Here is a 19,881-nt window from a genome sequence, read left to right on the forward strand (position 1 = left end):
TCATTACGTGCGCGTCCCGCGTCAAATACGCGTTCATGTTGCCCAGAGACGCATTCACGTCTTGTTTCTGGGGTCCCGGGGACGCGCCTCCATTATTAATCCATAATTTACCGCTTCGCGGTAAAAGAAAAACATTAGCGATTAGCGAATCGCAAAGGCCGCGATGTTCTGCTAAGTAGACTTCCCAAGCAATATGGAGACGTTTAAATTTTTGAAATCCCTTCATAATTGACTACGCAATGATCAAATCAAACCGTGGTGTCTGTCTTTGCTTCCTATTAAACCTGCGGAGAGGAGAGGAGCCAACTGTCTGTCTAACAGCACGTACAAGTTTATTTCCGTTCCAACAGAGTAGGTTCCAACGGAGTAGGCCTACTCCATAGCTACAGGTAGTGAATGTTCTTGTAATCATTATAGACCTAAATATAATGTCCTTAAATCCTTGTGCATTGATTAAAAGCTGCCGTTTGTCATAAGCTGAAAGTGAAAGTGATTTCTGTGCAACGGTGGCTGCCCCTCCTCTTTCCCCCGCACACACAACTTTTGGTGTGTGTCTTAGGGTGCTTTTTTTGCCTTGATGAAACTTAAGCAAGGCAGCGACATGCGGTACTTTCTTCCTTGACAATAATGAGAGGCAGACAATACCATTACTGACATTTTGCTGAATATAAAAACGTTTTATATTGCTAATAGCAAAGTAAAAGGGAATCTTTTGGAAACTTAATGGGTCTGTTACTCGGTGAACAAATGGAACCAAATGGACCTGTTCCATTTGTAGGCCTACTCTAGTTTTTTAAAATGTAATATAAATTGGGGTCCCAGTGATATAAATATAATTAAATGCGTGTCTGTAGCCTAGTGTATTTAGAAATCCTAGTTCTAAGTTCAAACATTAGCCAAATTGTAAAATAAATATAAGAAATAGGCAAACATTTTGAAAATAGCCGATCTACAAGCTCAGTCTTTAGACGGCCTTAATAACCTATTGTGGTGTGTAAAATAGCCTATAGAAAAAAGTTAATAATAATAATAATAATGGTAATAATAAGGGTAGTAATAATAATAATAATACATAAAAAAGTATCGAAAACGGTATCGAAAAAGGTATCGTATCGATTCCCAGGTATCGAAAAAGGTATCGTATCGATTCAGAGGTGAACGATACCCATCTCCGCGGCGTTGAATTTTTTTGGGACCCATAAAATATCCCTGGGACTCATCCGAAAAACTCTTCTGGGGTCCCGGGACTCATTACATTAAAAACCTATTAACATCACTGACACAGTGGTTCTCAAAGTGAATTCCAGGTTGGAATCCACTTTGAGAACCACTGTTCAGGCCCAGGGACTCTGACACTGTTGTTTTTGACAAAAAAAATTTGATTTAGTTTTGAATAAAATGTCATTTAATTTTAGTCATAATTTAGTGACCTGAAGAGTTTTAGTTTTAGTCTAATTTTAGTCGACTAAATATCATACATTTTTAGGCGACTAAATCTACAGTTCATTTAGTCAACTAAAATGTATTTTGGCAGGCCTTGATGGCATCGTAATGAGTGATTTTACACTTGGTTGTGTGCTGAAAATAGCAGATCTACAAGCTCACAACGCGTTGCGCGACACGTTGTGAGCTTGTAGATCTGCTATTTTCAGCACGCAACACTTGAGAACAACCAAACATAAAATGACTCTCTACTCCACTAGTCCCTCCCTAACGTTTTAGTCTAGTTTTGATTTTGTTGACGAAATTGTCAATATAATTAGTCTTAGTTTTAGTCATCACAGCTTAGTTTTTATTTAGTTTTTGTCAGTGAAAGAAATGCAATCGACAAATACTTTTCGTCATAGTTTTAGTCAACAACATCTACACTGCTCTGACAGTACAAATGGAACCAAATGAACACTAAGTCTCATGATGCAAGGTTAAATTAACATTATCTGTCTGTCTGTCTGTCTGTCTGTCTGTCTGTCTGTCTGTCTGTCTGTCTGTCTGTCTGTCTGTCTGTCTGTCTGTCTATCTGCCTGCCTGCCTGCCTGCCTGCCTGTTTGTCTGCCGATTGTTAACCAATTTGAGTTAAGCTCTCCTCCACTCTTTTCAAAGATTTCACCTTGTGCAGGGAAACCCTTTCACTCATTCTTTCCACTGTAGCCCACTTGCTGATTACTAGCTTGCAATGCAATCAGCCACTGATCAAATTCACCTGTGCTGCCTGCCCATCCCCCATCCCCCATCTCCCTCACTGCACTCACTCAAAACTGTGTGAGTGAGAAGCTGCCCCTCCCCCCACAGTCAGTTGGTTTGTTTGTATGCAGTCTGTACAAGGCAAGGCTTTAAATACTGTGAATATGTGTGAAAGTAAATCCTACGTGTTACTTTATGCTTAGGGTAGTCTTACTAGTGACTATATACAAATGGAACCAAATGGAACTCATAATCTGTGTAATCTATGCACATGGCTTATTTTTTTGTTCTGGTTAGTTAAAGCAGTGGTTCTCAACCTCTGGGTCAGGGAATTATTTTGGGGAGGGGGTCCCCAGATGATTATCTAAATGACTGTGCACCATTGCTTTCTCTCTGAACAGTAAACATACAGCATAAGGTTTAAGTGTAAGGGTATCTTCAGATTTCTAAAGTACCCTTCCGTAATCAATGGGGGCAATTTACCCCTTTTTGTGCAGATATATGACCGATTTGTTGCATGTCTGAGTCATCATGACATCACTGAGATGCCATAGACTCCTACCTACCCACTGTCTGACGTGACCTACCACTGCCGGATGCACCCACGCACACGCGCACACATGCACCTCATCCCGGATTGTATAACAGATTTCTTAAGCCCGGTTCACAATGCAACATGCTAGCCCAGATGATCCTTTTGCCGTCCTATAACCTAAAAGCCTAACATGGGTTGTGACAGCACTGAGAGTAGAGACGTGCTACAGCCAATCAGAGAACAGGACAGGTGGCTTGTTTGATTTAATTCACACATTATTTTCTTTTATATAATTAAAAGACTGTTTGTCTGTCTGGATCAATCCAGTGATATAACTTTAATAATTCTCGTGGGCGAATCCAGGTGTGACAGAACACTCTCAATGGAGCTATTGTAGTCCAGCCTGAGGATGCAGTAGCCTAGACTCCGAACCTCTTCAGGCGATAAAAGCAATATAGTTGCAAATTCTTTATCCTCACGTGCGTTGTGTCCCACTTGAGCTCCTCTTTATTGTGTACTTCAAGGAACTTGTGTACTTCAAGGAACTTTAAATCCCTGCTCCCTCAAGCAAGGAGATGAGGATTAGATTTGAGTCTGGAGGAATCAAGCAGGTTAGACTGATTGTAGTCCGAGCATTTCAGGCAAAAAAGTGCGCGATTCCATCAAAATACTGCACAAACTGGCCGGACTATAGTAACATTGTGTCACATATGAGGAAATGGCATATTCGGGACAACCTTGGTAGTAGGCTAATAAGGCTATGCTTTATTCAAGCCAAACGAGACACTCTATTTGGTGCTTTATGATCCCACAGGGAATGCTACAATTTGTCAATCAGTGTCATCACCGATAAACAAACTTTTACTGCACTGTTTTTACAGTACAGTAAAAGTACAGACAGTACAGTACAGACAGTACAGTTCAGTGATAAAAGGTCAAGGTCACAAGCTTATTTAGAATAATTTGACCTTAGAATTGTAGTAAGCTACTTTGGTGTCATATACTGTATCTGAAGGCTAGTGAAGTCACTGATCTACAAGATGTACACACAATTCGTAACACAAGAATTTTGCCTATACTGTGTAATACTGTGTAGAGGAATAATTCTAGAATCAGTATAGGGATTTAAAGGGATATTCCATTTAAAAAAACTCTGCCTTGCATGGGTCTGCCTCCCCAGGCTCAGGGCCTCTCCCCACACACACCCATTGTAACTTCAAACTCCATTATATTTTTTTCTGGTGACTCATACTACCCTCCTAATACATGAGCAGGCCATGTTTTTTTTCGATACAATTTTTCATTTATTTGTAATAATTTTAATTTTTCAAATTTTCCCAAAGAATTATTAAAAATAAATGAAAAGGGTTATTGAGAAAACACGGCCTGCTCACGTATTAGGAGGGTAGTATGAGTCACCAGAAAAAAATAGTGTGTGTTTTTAATGAAGTTTGAAGTTACACTGGGTGTGTATGTGGAGAGGCCCTGAGCCTGGGGGGAAAGATAACATTTACATCAAATATATAAATATTAAAAACTGTTCAGGGTGTTCATAAAAGCCTGATTAGATGATAAAGTGACCAAAATGATCTGTAGGCTTGAACTTAATTAGCATTTTTACCCAAGGGTAAAAATGGTGCCTGGGTGCCTGCCTACTCCTGTATGTCAGAGTAAACTTAAACTCATATGTACTGTACATGATGTCATGGTCATGATGTGGTCATGTGATACTGTATATAGGAGCTACGCTGATCAGCATACATGACTGTGCAGAGCTGCTACCAGTGGTGCTTTGGGGTTTTCTTTTCAGGGCGGACGGTCATTTATTGACGTCACATGCACGAGCGCCTTTAGATGTGTGCGTGCTAACTAAAAGTTTGCTTTGAACAAATCTCATCTATCACAGTAATGGAGCCAGGTAGCCTGAGACACGCACAATGCACATACAGTCACCGCTGGAAACCTACAGTAGGTGTTAAAGTAGCCTATCCATATGAATAGGGGGGTATGTGCAAGCCCACCACTCACTGCCTGCCTGGTAAACCTGTTATGCGAATAGCCATTTGATTACCATGGTCATCACTTGTATAGCTACACATTTTTAAAGTGACAGTTTAAGTACTTTCTAATACCTCTAGAGTGACAGTTTAAATTAAACATTGGCCAAATTGACAAATATTATGCAGAAATTGTGAAAATAGCCAATCTACATCCTCGTGAGCATGTAGATCTGCTATTATTATTAATTTAGGGGGTTGTGTCCTGAAAAGGTTGAGAACCACTGCATTAATCCATTTAGGCCTGGGGCCGATTCTAAAAATGCCTTTTAAATCCGGCCAAGATTTTCATTAAGAAAACAAATGCAATTCATTAATAAAAAATAGAAACATGTAAGAACCACAAAATGTACAGTCAATTGGATGAGTGGTTTGTAAAATATGCATAGCCTCCTTGGAGTGAGCTAAAATGTTGGCAAACTTGGAAAATGGACATTAATATAAACGTGATTTTTTGGGACGTTTTGATTAATTATTACACAAAATAACAATACAACAATTGCAATATCTGGTTAAATTTGTATAATTAAGAAACATTGTCTGTATGTTATGCAAATCATGTTGCAGGCCCATGGTGTGGCAAACCACCAACATGGTAGACCCCTGAACAGTGTTTATGCCAAGTTTAGTGTGGATTGGAGCAACGGTGTGCCTGTGGCAGCCAGGGGCCCCTGGGAGCCACATTGGGCCCCTTGTGTTGCTATTATAATGGCCGACCCCTGAACGGTGTTTGTTCAATCAAGTTTAGTGTGGATCGGAGCAATGGTATGCCTGTGGCAGCCAGGGGCCCCTGGGGGCCACATTGGGCCCCTTGTGTTGCTATTATAATGGCCGACCCCTGAACGGTGTTTGTGCAATCAAGTTTAGTGCGGATCGGAGCAACGGTGTGCCTGTGTCAGCCAGGGGCACCCGGGGGCCACATTGGGCCCCTTGTGTTGCTATTATAATGGTAGACCCCTGAACGGTGTTTGTGCCAAGTTTAGTGTGGATCGGAGCAACGGTATGCCTGTGGCAGCCAGGGGCCCCTGGGGGCCACGTGGGGCCTGTGGTGTTGCTATTATAATGGCAGACCCCCAGAACGGTGTTTGTACAATCAAGTTTAGTGTGGATCAGAGCAACGGTGTGCCTGTGGCAGCCAGGGGCCCCTGGGGGCCACATGGGGCCCTTGGTGTTGCTATTATAATGGCAGACCCCTGAACGGTGTGTGTGCCAAGTTTAGTGTGGATCGGAGCAACGGTGTGCTTATGGCAGCCAGGGGCCCCTGGGGGCCACATGGGGCCTGTGGTGTTGCTATTATAATGGCAGACCCCTGAAGAGTGTTTATGACTAACGTTATTCACCCAAAATGCTATGTCATTGAAATGTTCATAAAAACATGTATGTGCATTAACAGGACTCTGACACCCAGCCAATCAGGTGCTTCAAAACATACACTGTGTGTGAATATTCATGAGCTTGTGTATGAACATGCAGTAGCATTACACAACCTATGGGGGCGCTGTTCAGACACAAAAAAGTCGGGTGTATGTGTATTAACAGGACATCAAAAAAAAAAGGTGGATTTGGGCTCTCTAGACCAATAGAAACACTTCTGCTATTTCAGAATTGTCCATGAATTAGCAGGACACCAGTCCTGTCCTGCTAATCCAAAATGTCCTGTTAGTGTGGTGTGTATTCAGGCCAATTGTCCCGTTAAACCACATTTACCAACACACACACACACACACACACACACACACACACAGGCAGCTTTCACCATAGGTGGCATGCGATGAAACTACATTTTGCAAATTAACCTGTATCGATGCTCCATGATGATCTTGGAGGGTAGCTGCCAGACGGTTCCTCTGGCCGAGCCGGTGGACTCGGGACAGTGCAGGTAGACGGTAGAGCCGTACATGGCAGAGACCGCGTGGTGCTGGGAGGGACGCGGCGCGGGGCCGTGGCCGTGGCGGCTGGAAGGAGGGATGGCGGGGAGGGCTGGGGCGGGCAGATCCGCCCGCACTTCCAGTTGGAGAGTTCTCTTGGCCACACCCACCGGATTGGTGGCTGAACACTCGTATCTATACAGCAAGGTAGATATGAAAGAATGGAGTGGAATAATGCCACAATGTAGAAATACTTTGTTAGGTAACGGTTGCGCCGCACCTTTATTCCGCCTATGAGGGTGGATTCTGCCAGTGATTTTAATGGGAATGGAGTTGTTTTTTATTTTTATTTTTTTCCCCAGAAATCCGTAAAATGGCAGCAAACTGCTCCATTCCCATTGAAAAGCATTGGCAGAATCCACCATCATAAGTAAAATAAAAAAGCGGTGTGACTGTGCCCTCCTCACAAGTCAAAGCCTGGTAAGTGATTTCACTTAAGTTTCAGTTTCAGTTTTCATGTAGGAAGGCAGGTGGGGGCCTTCCTCCAATCATGATCAAGTGATTGGAGAAAGGCCCCACTCCATCCCGATTGGAGGAAAACTTGTCACATAACAGTTTTTGAAACTTATTTTTTCTCCTCACAGGAGATAAGGCTGAAGTCCAAATATGGACCAAACACTCTATAGTAACTAGTACTATCAGAACATAGACCCATTTTGTTATTATTTGAATTACATTAAATCACTTACCCTACCTTTAAATAAAGTACAAAAGTCTTGGCATAAAATTTGTAAAGTACCAATTAAATACACTCATTATGAATATGACAACATTTAGGTGTGGGGGCCGCATAACGGTCTGAACTCTAGATGTGATTGGCCTCATAACGGTCTGAACTCTAGATGTGATTGGCCTCATAACGGTCTGAACTCTAGATGTGATTGGCCTCATAACGGTCTGAACTCTAGATGTGATTGGCCTCATAACGGTCTGAACTCTAGATGTGATTGGCCTCATAACGGTCTGAACTCTAGATGTGATTGGCCTCATAACGGCTTGAACTCTAGATGTGATTGGCCTCATAACGGCTTGAACTCTAGATGTGATTGGCCTCATAACGGCTTGAACTCTAGATGTGATTGGCCTCATAACGGCCTGAACTCTAGATGTGATTGGCCTCATAACGGCCTGAACTCTAGATGTGATTGGCCTCATAACGGCCTGAACTCTAGATGTGATTGGCCTCATAACGGCCTGAACTCTAGATGTGATTGGCCTCATAACGGCCTGAACTCTAGATGTGATTGGCCTCATAACGGCCTGAACTCTAGATGTGATTGGCCTCATAACGGCCTGAACTCTAGATGTGATTGCCACGTAGCTGCCTGGACCAAACCTCTAGTAACTGAAAAGAAAGAAGGTGACTCCTGTACCTCCCAGCATCGGCCGGTGAAACGCTCTTGACATACAGCGTCCCGTTGGGGAAGACAAAGAGCCTGCGTCCCAGGAATTGGGATGGCTTCACAGCGACCCCTGCTGGTAGCATCCACTTCAGCACAGGCTCGGGTTCGCCCTTGGCAGAGCAATGGACGTACACACTGCTCCCTGGTTATAGAAGAGGGTTAGAGTTAGGGTTAGGTTAGCACCACTCACAAATCACACCCCTGTGTAGTGAGCAGTGCTCACTTCACACAAGAAAATACTGTTACTGAAGAGGGGCCCGCTCACTATCCCGACGGGCCACTGTTCCGACTAGCGTTGGCAGGTTAGTTACTGAGGTACGGTTACTGAGGTTAAGTTTAGGGTTAGGGGTAGAGTTAGGGTTAGTTTTAGTGTCGGAATACCGGCCCGTCGGTACACTGATGCGGACCCTACTGAAGAAACAGTGTGGGTTTGAGTACAGTATGATGATGGTGTATGATGATGATGTATATACCCACATCAGAAAAGGGACATACATCTACACATGGCAAGGGTATCAGATACTTTTTTTCCCCACTGTACATACACGTGTGTGTATGTGAACATACACACATGGACATATGCACATATTCGAGCGGCTATCACTGCTCAAAAACAACAATATGTCATCGTCTTTTCTGTATCTGACCTGTGTTTCATACTGCGGTACTAAATTTCTGTCTGTGTGTAATTTCAGTTTTGCGACTGCAGTGAAATGACGCACATCTTTTATCCACACCTCTTGTCATCCTCATTTTCAATCTCTGTACCCAGGGCCGTTTTTAGCTATAGGCGGTATAGGCGGTCGCCTAGAGCGCCGATCTCAAGGGGGCGCCTGCCGAAATGGAGTGTTTTTTTTTATTATTTTTTTTTATTATTTTTTTTTAATTTTTTTTTAATTAAAAAAATAAAATAAAATAATCGGCGCCCCCTCTATTGGTTTATCTCACCCAGACGATCCAGTTGCTTATGTGGGTCAAAATAACATTTTTATTATCAATCATAAAAACTCGAGTCGAGCATCAGAGAGGGACAGAGGCAGGCTGCGCTAAGTCGCAGCAGGGCGATATGAATGAAATTGGTACTAGTAGTACCCCGCACTCTTCATTAGGGGGCGCCGATCGCTCAGCAGTGCACAGCCTGGGCTGGGCTCACCCGGCGCAGCCTGGCTGGCCTTCCTTGGCCAGTGTTACATACATAACAAATAAATAAATAAATAGAAATAAATTGTCATGCGAATGATCATGATTGTGACCAGTCCAGACTGTCCAGTGGCACTGTGTAGTATTAGGACCTACTGTTGGTAGGAACCTTTGTGTGTGAGCACTGGGGCTCCGGGGGAGTGAGTTAATAAACGGACACAACAACACTGTGTATAACTCTATGGTGTGGACACTCCGTTATTACAACAAAGTATAAACTACTCGACATGGTATCAGAAGTGGCAAGTATTGCGTGCCAGTTGATAGCAGTACTTTGAACCCGTTTGTTGTTTTAAAACCGTGAAAGTAACGTCGCCGTAAGGCTAAATTAACGTGTTTAGTTGTCACCTCATTCACCCTGGCTTTTGGAACTTAAAAGTAATACGCTTTATGATCCCTTCATTGAGAAATTCACCCAAAAGGACACGAGCATGGATTTTATGTGAACAGCAGTTACAGAACCACGTCATAATCGTCATTGGTGATAGGTGAGTGAAACTGAATTAATTTATATTGCTGGATCTGCCGCTGTGCATTTAATTTCCATTGATTGATTGAACATTGAAGAATGTATTAGACGTTTGCAATAGGAAAAGGTACAGTTTCATGACAGTACAAATCACTGGTACAAGGTCAACTAAAAGTATGTGTGTGCGTGCTTATTAGGTTTATCCAGCGCGCTTGCCTTGTACACAGTCTGCTGTTCATTGTTGACCATTTTTGTAACAAATAAAATTAAAAAAAAGTTAATGAGCCACCCAACCTGACCCAAAAATCACGCCAAAACCCGAGAAAATGTCATATTATTGAACAGTCATCCAAACCGGCCCAAAACCGACTAAATTCACGGCAAAACCCGCAAAAATCGCGCGCGCGCGCAAAAAACGCGTGCGCGCGCGCGAGATCTCGCCTAGAGCGCCGATTAGACGCCCTACGGCCCTGTCTGTACCGTACCTGGCTGAATGATCACGGTGTCCGTCGCGCCCTCGCTGATGCTCGGAGGCAGCGCTGCCACGTGCAGATGATATGTTATGGTGTCTGCACCCGCAGCGTTGCTCGCGATGCACTTGTAGTCCCCCTTGCTGGAGAAATTAGCCGTCTGGATGCGGAGCGTCCCGTTGTGGAGCAGAGACGGCACAGAGAGGTGGTGCACCCGAACGGCGCCGACGTCACGCACAAACGTCCTGTCGGGAAGAATCCAGGAGATGTGCGCCGGCGGCTTCCCCGAAGCCAGGCAGTCGAGGCTGACGCTCTTACCCAAGTATACCGCTATGTCCGTGGACTCGGGGGGTATGATCTTGGGGGCCTGTGTCTGGACCGCCAACGTGATCACCATGCGGTCCGACCCGAGCCGGTTCTGGGCCGTGCAGAGGTACTGACCACGATCCTGGAGCTGGACGTTTCTGATGACGAAGGTCCCATTCCTGAAGACTTCAAAGCGGAGACCGTGCTTGGTATTGGCCGGAATGGTGGCGCCTGGTAAAGGAATGGAGGGAACAGATATATGAGAGTAGTCTCTGGAGACGGACATGTTGGCTCCCACAGTTTTCAAATGCTTTCGCCCTATTCCAACAGTCAAGGAACATACATATTTAAGAGGGAAGGGAAGTATTCCACGCCCATTTTGATGAACACTGCTGCACATACCTGGGAGGCAAACTGAAACCGGAAGTGTGAGGGAATGTCAGTTATGTCAGTGAGAGTTGGACCAGCTCGGGAACAAATCTTTTTTAAATGACTGGGTCAACCTGGAAATAATTGGTTCCGGTTCAAGAATCAGGATAGGCTTATATATAACATTGTTTTCTGGTCCCTTCAGAAATACACACTATCACACACTACATATACACACTATCGACTCACTCACACACGCACACGCATACGCACACGCACACACACACGCACGCACGCACACACACACCCTCAGCAGGAGAGAACAAAGAGGAGGTGTGGGATTAGTCTCATGTTGTAAATGTTTATGCGTGGAAATCCTCTGGCAGAGCTTGTCTAATGTCCCCCCATGTCTAGCATGAAACAGCAGCCACATGCAGGATAGCACACATGCATGAGGCATGAGCACATGCATGAATGACTGCACAGATGCATTCTGTGTGATGCGACACACACACACACACACACGCACGCAGGCACACGCACACGCACACACACACACTTTTTCTTTTTATTGTATTTGTTTTAAATCTTTTTAAATAATGAAGAAAATATATAGGAAATGTACAAAAAGAAGAAGGGACAGCCATAAAGATGCTTGCATGACCCTTAAAAAAACCCTCTCACCTGTAGAGACTTTGGTCCATGCCAGGGTAGGGGAGGGGTTTCCGGAAGCGTCGCAGGACATGAACACGTCGCCTTCCGCCAGTACCGACACGCTAGCCCTGGTTGCCGTGGTGATACGGGGCTTGGACCCGCCTCCTGTTCCCAGCAGCCCTGGGAACGGCGGCACGGCGGTCGGTCGGCGGGCGGGGCCGGAATGTCCTGCAGGAACGTTCGGCACACAGAGGAAGTGTACGAAACTAACCAGTTATGTCATTACCATGTACACAGCGTTGTGTGCTTGTAGATCGGCTATTTTCACTACATGGAGATACAAGGTTTCTGCCAGACAGTAGCAAATTAGTAATCAATGGTGGAGAAAGTAGGCTACTCAAATCTTTTAAGTAAAAGTATCAATACTGCAATCTAGAAGTACTCTGTTACAAGTAAAAGTCCGGAATTCAAAATTATTGGAATCAAAATTGACTTAAAGTAATGTTTTCAAATGTATGAAATGTCTACAAATACTTTTAAATAGCAGATCTACCAGCTTACTATGTGTTGTGGAGCATAGTGAGCTTGTAGATCGGCTATTCTCAAATAGTATATAGGATGTATATAGGGCTGAAGTGGTTAATGTAAGTTTTGTAATAATAATCAAAATCCACAAAGTAACTTGTATTATGTTTTCAAATAATTGTAAAAGTACAATGTTTGCCATTGAGATGTAATGAAGTAGAAGTAAAAGTACAGAAAATTCTAAAAGAAAAAAAAAATCATTGAAGTACAGTACTTTACACCACTGCACAGAGGAAGTAAACAAACAACTAACAAGCTATGTCATTAATATGCAACATAATGAATTCTAAAATGGATTAAATCATTAACTTTGTCAATTTCAAAATATCAGATGGCATGATTTCATTTTTTTAGCATGGTACTAACCTCCAGTGGACCATCGACCTCCATGCATCACCGCAGGCGTGGTGTAGGGCCGGGGGAAAGAAGTGGTGGGTAAAGCAGGTGTGGGAGGTTTCGGGGGGTGGGTATATGACACGGTGGGTACTGGTGGTTTGGGTGCATAGGATTTGGCTGATGGTGGAAGGTGGGGATCGTTGGAAGATGGCGAGTGGGGGTAGCTTGTCTTAGGTTTGGCAGTCAGTGGGAACGTCACCCTCCTTCCTAGCTGAGCGATGCGCTCAAGCTGCGCCTGAAAAACACCAAATCTGAATTATAATCCAACATCAGGATGTTGAGTTCAAGCATTTCCCCGCTACCATTAAATCTCAGTGAAGAAAGAGAGAGGGTATGGATTGTGTACACAGATAGCCATAGGACTCTAAAGATGCATTTACACAGGCAAGTGAATGCCTTTCACTGCTATTCTCATTTAATGCAGCCGAACGTAAAAATAGCCATAATGAATGTGTATGGGGAAAGGAGCTGGGGGCAAGCTCGACCCGGGAGCGGATATCTTTTGAGTGGATCGTCGCGAGTGGACAGGGATTATTTTCCAACTCCAGGAGACCTGTGCGCCTCCCATCGGAGAGAATATTCTAGGATTTTTCAAAGGTTAGTGAAAATATCTCAGAACGCGGGGCAGCGAACGACATTATGTTGAAAAACAAGGCGGTCAATGAGTCAAGGGATATTTCACTTTCAAAAAAACCTTTTGTCATTTTATCATCTAATCAGGCTTTTGGGAACACCCAGAACAGTTTTAGAATTTTTTCATTCAGTATTTAGATATTTGATATTCATTTCCCCCATGTTGCCCCCTTCCAGGAACTTCCTATACAAACCCATTATAACTTCAAACTCCATTTTAGCCATGATAGATTTAATGAAAACAACTGTCCTTGTTTCTGGTGACACCCTCCGAATACGTGAGCAGGCCGTGTGTTAAAAAAAAAAAAAAACATTTATTTTTTAAAATATTTTATTGTATTTAATCATTTTCATTTCCCCCAAAAAATTTATAGAAATCAATGACATTTTTTATCGAAAATACACGGCCTGCTCACATATTTAGAGGGTGTCAGGAGAATGAATATCAAATATCTAAATACTGAAATTCAAAAACTGTCCTGGGTGTTCCCAAAAGCCTGATTAGATGACAAAATGACAAAAAGTGTTTTTTGAAAGTGAAATATCCCTTTAATACTGATGAGCAAAAGCTTTGTGAGCATAATCATAATCACAGTTATGCTAAAACAAATTTGAGGTGCATGGATACAGACACAGACACAGTCACACACACGCACACACACACGCTCGTGCACACCCACCTGTCTATATCTGTTCCGCAGCTTGGTCAGTAGCAGGTGGTCCCTGGTTGAGGTCCCATGCGTCCCACCCCCTCCACCCACATTGTGATAGTTGTGGTGGTGTGATGGGAACGGAGTCGTGGGCTCCAACCCGGAGCGCCGGGGACCACCGGCGGTGGGCCTCGCCGTCTCCGCTGTGATCTCTGGCCTATTAGTGGCTCTGGAGCCTTGACCCCAGAGGTGTGGGTGGAGCCATGGTTGGTGGGTGGGAACGGGCACCCATCCAGGTTCTAGAGGTGCAGGGAACAAGTCGTGTTAACCAGCAGTGGTTCCCAAATGTTTTAGACAGAGAGAGATACCGGTATTAGACATTTGCCTGGGACCCAAACTAGTGAAAATAGCCGATCTGATTCTTTTTGAATTTATAATAAAAAATGTGTCTGCGAACAACAAATGTGTCTCTTGGGAACCCGTGGTGTAAAGTAACCATGTGCCTTTACTCAAGTACTCTTACTAAGTTCAATTATGAGGTATTGTACAATCATTTGCCAACTTTAGTTAATTTGAATTATTATTACAAAACATACACTAACCACTTCAGCCCTACATTTTGTCCGTTTGAAAGTAGCAGATCCACAAGCTGGATTCAAGTACATTTTTAATTCTGGACTTTTACTTCTTCCTCCACTTTTATTAACTAACATTAATGTGTTACTTCATGTGGATTTTGATATTGAACTTACAGTACGTGCTATATTCTACAGCCCCTGAAAGCTGCTTCCTTTTAGAACATTTCATTTCTCTCCTAGATTGCATCAAATCTGTGCCCACTGGAGTTTACGATTACCTTGTTCGGGACGAGGATATGTCCTTTGACCTGGCCAGAAGGGGTAACGGTGGTGGTGGTGGTGTTGGTGACGAGTGGTGGAAGGACTGTGGGGCGTTGGGGCGATGTGGTCCCTCTCCTCTCCCTTCTCTTTCTTGTTCTTTCCATCTCCGTCTGGAACTGGGTGCGCTGGCCTGGATGAGGGGATCTGCCCTCCTCTCTGGTTGTCTTGGTGGAGCCAGGGGTGAATTGGATCCCTCCCGGGGAAAGGGGGAATCTCAGCTCTTACTTTAGACTTTTCAGCCTCTCTCTCCTCCTCTTTTCCTCTGCCCTCTTGTCTCGTTTTGTCTCCGTCTGTGTGTGATGGCCTCCGGACGTTCTCTCGTGAAGGGACAGCATTGGAAATCGATGTCACTGCGCGTGTCAGGGTTTTGTCCTCTTGCGGAGGTGCCGGAACAGGCAGCGGCCTGTTTTGGGTCGTCTGCCGAGTGATGTGGCTTTCTGTTACCTGTTCCTTTGTAGCTTTCCCTGCCTCCCTCTCTCTCCCTTCTGTGTCTGTTCTAGATTGCTGTTCTCTCTCGTCCGTGACTTTTAGAAACACCTGGGATCTGTTGGGTTTTTCTTCAACCCTGTCCCTTTCTTTGTTGAATGTGTCAGTCTCTCCTTTGTCTTGGTTTCCAACTTCTTCTAATTGTTTTCTACTATTGCTGCCCATCCCTTTAATAGGTTCTTCAGGATCTTTCTCCTCTCCTTCAACAACAGTCTTTTTATTATTCTTGGTATGGATATCGCCGGAATCATCCGTGGCATGGAGGGGGTCACTCTTCAAATCATTGATTTCCTTTTCTTCAGAGCTGTCTATGACATCCTCGTCGTACTCCTCATCATCATATTCAATCTCTTCCTGTGTTTGGTCATATGCGTTTGAGACTTCCTCTTGTTCTGTTGTGGTTGGAACAGCTGTAGTAGTAGTAGTTGTAGTAGAAATAGTAGTAGTAGTAGTCATAGTAGTAGTAGTGGTGGTTGGTCTCGTTGTGGTGGGCTGCGGGAGAGTCGTTTGGGGCTTGTTTGATGACGGGTGGGAGGGTTTCACGTGCGGAATGGTGCCTTTCATTGGTGGCCTCCTGCGCCTATAAGGTGGCCTTCTCCTGTTTGGCCAACCAGAAGCAGGCTTGGCGCTAACTCTTCCTTCTCCCGAGTGCTTGTTTACTTTATCCTGATTCGCAGGTTTTTCACTTGAGTGCTCCTCAGATTGACCTCTTACTCTCAGGGGTTTGGTCATCATATCAAGACTGCTAGTATGTGGTAAATGAGTGGAAACAGTAGTTGTAGTGGTAGGTTTGGGAGGCATGGTTTTTGCCATCACAGCAGTCGTTAAACTGCTGGGCTCCGTAAGCAACTGCACTGTGGGCAGAGCGGTGGTCACTCTAGCATTGGCTTTAGCCAATATCTCTGCCCAGCGATGTGGGTCTAAATCTTTGACAGACATATTAGGCTTTCTCTTTGAATCTTTCATTCGTCTCCCTTTCACAAACCCCCCAGGGGTCCTCTGATGTGTCCCGGCCCTCTTAGGGGCCTGGGTGGCAAAAGGTCGCTGGATTTCCTGATAATCTGCCCCTGATCCCTCACCTTCTTCCTCTCCGACCAACAAGACCGTACGCCCGCTCTCCGTCTGGCCACCAGCTTCCATCTCTCCGGTGACTTCTATCATGTGTGACAACATGTTGACGCCATACAGGTTGGAGGCCATGCAGCTGTACTCCCCAGCGTCATCTTGGGTCAGCTTCTTTACCACCAAAGTCCCATTTTCCAACACTTCTGCCCTCCGTGTCTGTTGCGTAGGGAGAAGGATCTGATTTCGTGGCAGGTACCAGATAGTTTGACTGGGCTGTGCCGAGGTGACTTCACAGGGGAGACTGATGGAGTGTCCTTTCTCGACTATAATCTTTTGCCCATTTAAAGACGTAGAGGTGAGTAAGTGTTCTTTGACTGTGAGCCGAACAGGAACCAGGTCCACTCCTGCTTTGGTTCTGACGAGACAGTGATACAGGCCAGAGTCAGACGCAGTGGCGTTCAGTATTATGAGTTCTCCTCGTTCCGAAAGTTCCATCTTGTCATTGGCATCTTCAAGGATGGACAGATCTGGCAGCATCCACTCCACTTTCACCCCCGACCCCGCAGTGATGACTTCGCATGCTAAATTCACCTTAGAGCCCTCAAGGGTCGCCATTACCCGCCCTGCCGCCCCTCTGCGAATCAGAGCCCAGGACGAGGCGTCGTCGTCACTGTCGTCCTCCAGTCCTCCGCGGCCGCTGGTCTGCTTGGAGATTAGCGTGGTGAAATCCATGACAAGTTTCTTGGTCGTGGTCTGACGTCTGTTGAGCTGCAAGGTGACTTTGGGTTGGAGCAGCCACGAGGGCTCGGCCATCAGGTAACCCTTTAAATCGGTGAAATAAGGGGAATTCTCGTTGACGGCTTGGGAGTACTGATAGGTGGCTCTGGAGTCATTTCCCTTTTGCAAGCCCCTCTCTAAGATCGCGGGGCTTTCATAATAGTACGCCACCAGCCGCCACAGGTTCTGCAACGTCTCCCGGTCAATCTCGCACTCGAGGACTGTCGCCAGTGACGCGTTGACAGTCACCTCCCCGGGTGTGCGCGGACTCTCCGCCCAGGTCACTGGCGAGCTCCCGCCGGGCCGCCGCACGTCACACGCCACGTGGGCGCTGTTCCCGTGGCTGTCGGAGAGAACAAAGGTCAGGTGGCCTAGCGGCCTTTCGAGGTCGCGGGTGTACGGGAGATCAGGCTCCACTTCGGATTCGGCCCAAGCGGGGCTGTCCCACTGCTTGAGAGGGGACCGCAGCACCGGACGCTCACAGGGCAGCTTCTCGGCGGTCAGCTCCAGAAAGACGCTGCCGTTCAGGGCGCGAGGAGAGCTGCACTGAGGGCACGTCTCACTGGAACCACCCGAGTCACGCTCCTTCTTACATTTGATCACCCCTGAGAGGGAGAGAGAGAGGAAGAGGGAGAGAGAGAGAGAGAGGGGTGGGGTGGGGGGGTGGGGGGGGGGGGAGGGAGAGGAGGGGAGATGTGGAGAGAAACAGAGAGGGAATGGTCAGAAGTGGTAAATAAAAACTATGCTATGATGACTAAAACAATGATTAAATATACTGACGATTTTGTCAAATAAAACTAGACTATAATGTTAGGGAGGGATCAGGTGGAGAAGAGATAAAAAAATATAATTTTTGTTTGGTTGCGCTTTGTTGTTGCATTCAGAAAATAGCTGATCTACAAGCTCAAAAGTGAGCTTGTAGATCGGCACATGTTCGGCACACATTATACTTGGTTGTATTTTCAGCATGCGACCAAGTGAGAAAAAAACGTTTTTTGAGAAAAAAAAAGTTTTTTGAGAAAAAAAAAAAGTTTTTTGAGAAAAAAAAAGTTTTTTGAGAAAAAAAAGTTTTTTGAGAAAAAAAAGTTTTTTGAGAAAAAAAAGTTTTTTGAGAAAAAAAAGTTTTAAAAAGGTTTTTTGAAAAAAAAAATATATTTTGAAAAAAAAAAAATGTTTGGGGAAAAAAAAAACGCTTGCGCGCACGCACGCACACACGCACGCACGCACGCACGCACGCACACACACACACACACACACACACACACACACACACACACACACACACACACACACCCCTCTGTTGTAATTCGATACTCTACTCTGCTCAGCTCAGCTCCTCTCCCCCCTCCCTCCCCCTCCCTCCCTCTGTAACTTGATACCCTGATGATCATTTTGACGTTGCAGCACTGGCCAGAATGTTCAGAATACTATGTCAGGACTGGCTGCTCTGCGTGAGGCGAGATGTTGTTAAATTGAAATAAATGCGGTTCAAAGAGTGGCATGTTTTAAATGTGGACAGTTGTAAATTTTCACGTTTGTTCGACGTGGTGGCTATGTTTGTGAGAGGTGTTTGTGAGAATATGTAGCTAAACATTCTGGTTTAGGTTTGCGACCAATTGCTCCAGTATAGATGCTTGATAGTCAACTAAAAATAGACCAAAAATAAAACATTTCACTAAAATAGGACAAAAACTAAATTAAACTGTATTCAAAAGACTGTGACTGTCTAAAACGGAATCAAAATTTGCTGTCAAAATTAACGCTTGACAAATACTGAGAATGATAAAAGTCTGCATTTCAACAGAACACTTGTAAGATGGTAAGACGGGGACCTCTTTCTAAATCCAAGTTCAGACGTAGTTCACATGGATCGATAATACATTTTTTGGCTTTCAAAACCCACCTATCTTCTTCAGCGGAAATAGGTCATAAACATAATGATGTATTATCAACTGTTCTGCTGGTACAAACATCCAACATGTGGAAGTGATTATGGCTGATATGCTAAAACATAACAAAGCACATGCAGACAAATGGTTTCACTTTGAGTATATGACCAATGCAGAGTCAGCAAAAAAAAAGGAAAAAAAGAAGGGGGAAAAAAAGGGTACAGAAAAACAAAAGACAGAGGCGCTCGTTAAAAGAGAGCTATGCAGTAGAGGCCGGTCAATAAACCATAAGAGACACAAACATAACATAAGAGAATTAGAAAGACAGATTATATTGCAGTGAAGAGAATTAGAGTGCAATGTTGAAACTTAAGTGTCGCACGTAACTCAAATAGACGTTGGAAACACTAGACTGCAATATATGCACATGTACGATCCCATTTTTACAACCCTTTTAAGAGTTTGTTGAAGTCTGGTTCCTATTGTCTAGATCAGAGGTCTTCAACAGGGGGTCCGGGATCCCTAGAGGGTCCTGAAAGATACTGCAAGGGGGTGCACCAAATCTTTGAGAGATAGGAACTTTTTTTACACTAACTACTTCTTGAACCCTATAGCATTCATATTTTGCAGGGAATATTAGCTGGGGGGAAAAAAAGCAGATCGGCTATTTTCTGCAAAGAGGCGAAAGAGCAGACCAAGTAGGTTACTACTTTTACATTTACTTTTTACATTTAACAATACCTTTGTACTCCCATATGCTCCTGTCTCCATAGACTTCCATGTAATTCATAGTGCACGGATCATGCACACCCATGCCTAGATAATGCACCACATGTGTCCACCGAATGGAAATCCGTTCAGGCATTCATGAGATAGCAGCCATTATGTTTTCCTAAAATGTAAACAAAGATGGCTGCCATGTTTGAAAG

General features: G+C 44.5%; 1 protein-coding gene across 1 annotated transcript in view; it reads right to left on the reverse strand.

The window, feature by feature from the left end:
• LOC308302506 (matrix-remodeling-associated protein 5) overlaps positions 1–19,881 on the reverse strand; it is a gene marked incomplete at both ends in the record, with an annotated part of 44,947 nt that overhangs the window by 7,657 nt on the left and 17,409 nt on the right. The window contains 7 exons of the mRNA XM_080746762.1: positions 6,570–6,836; positions 8,075–8,246; positions 10,259–10,780; positions 11,603–11,800; positions 12,524–12,788; positions 13,867–14,135; positions 14,693–17,668. Coding sequence (XP_080602888.1) covers positions 6,570–6,836; positions 8,075–8,246; positions 10,259–10,780; positions 11,603–11,800; positions 12,524–12,788; positions 13,867–14,135; positions 14,693–17,668 — 4,669 coding nt within the window. The remainder of the gene's footprint in view (positions 1–6,569; positions 6,837–8,074; positions 8,247–10,258; positions 10,781–11,602; positions 11,801–12,523; positions 12,789–13,866; positions 14,136–14,692; positions 17,669–19,881) is intronic.

This window comes from Nannobrachium achirus (genome assembly GCF_963921795.1).
Source record: "Nannobrachium achirus genome assembly, chromosome: 17".
Taxonomy (NCBI): Eukaryota; Metazoa; Chordata; class Actinopteri; order Myctophiformes; family Myctophidae; genus Nannobrachium; species Nannobrachium achirus.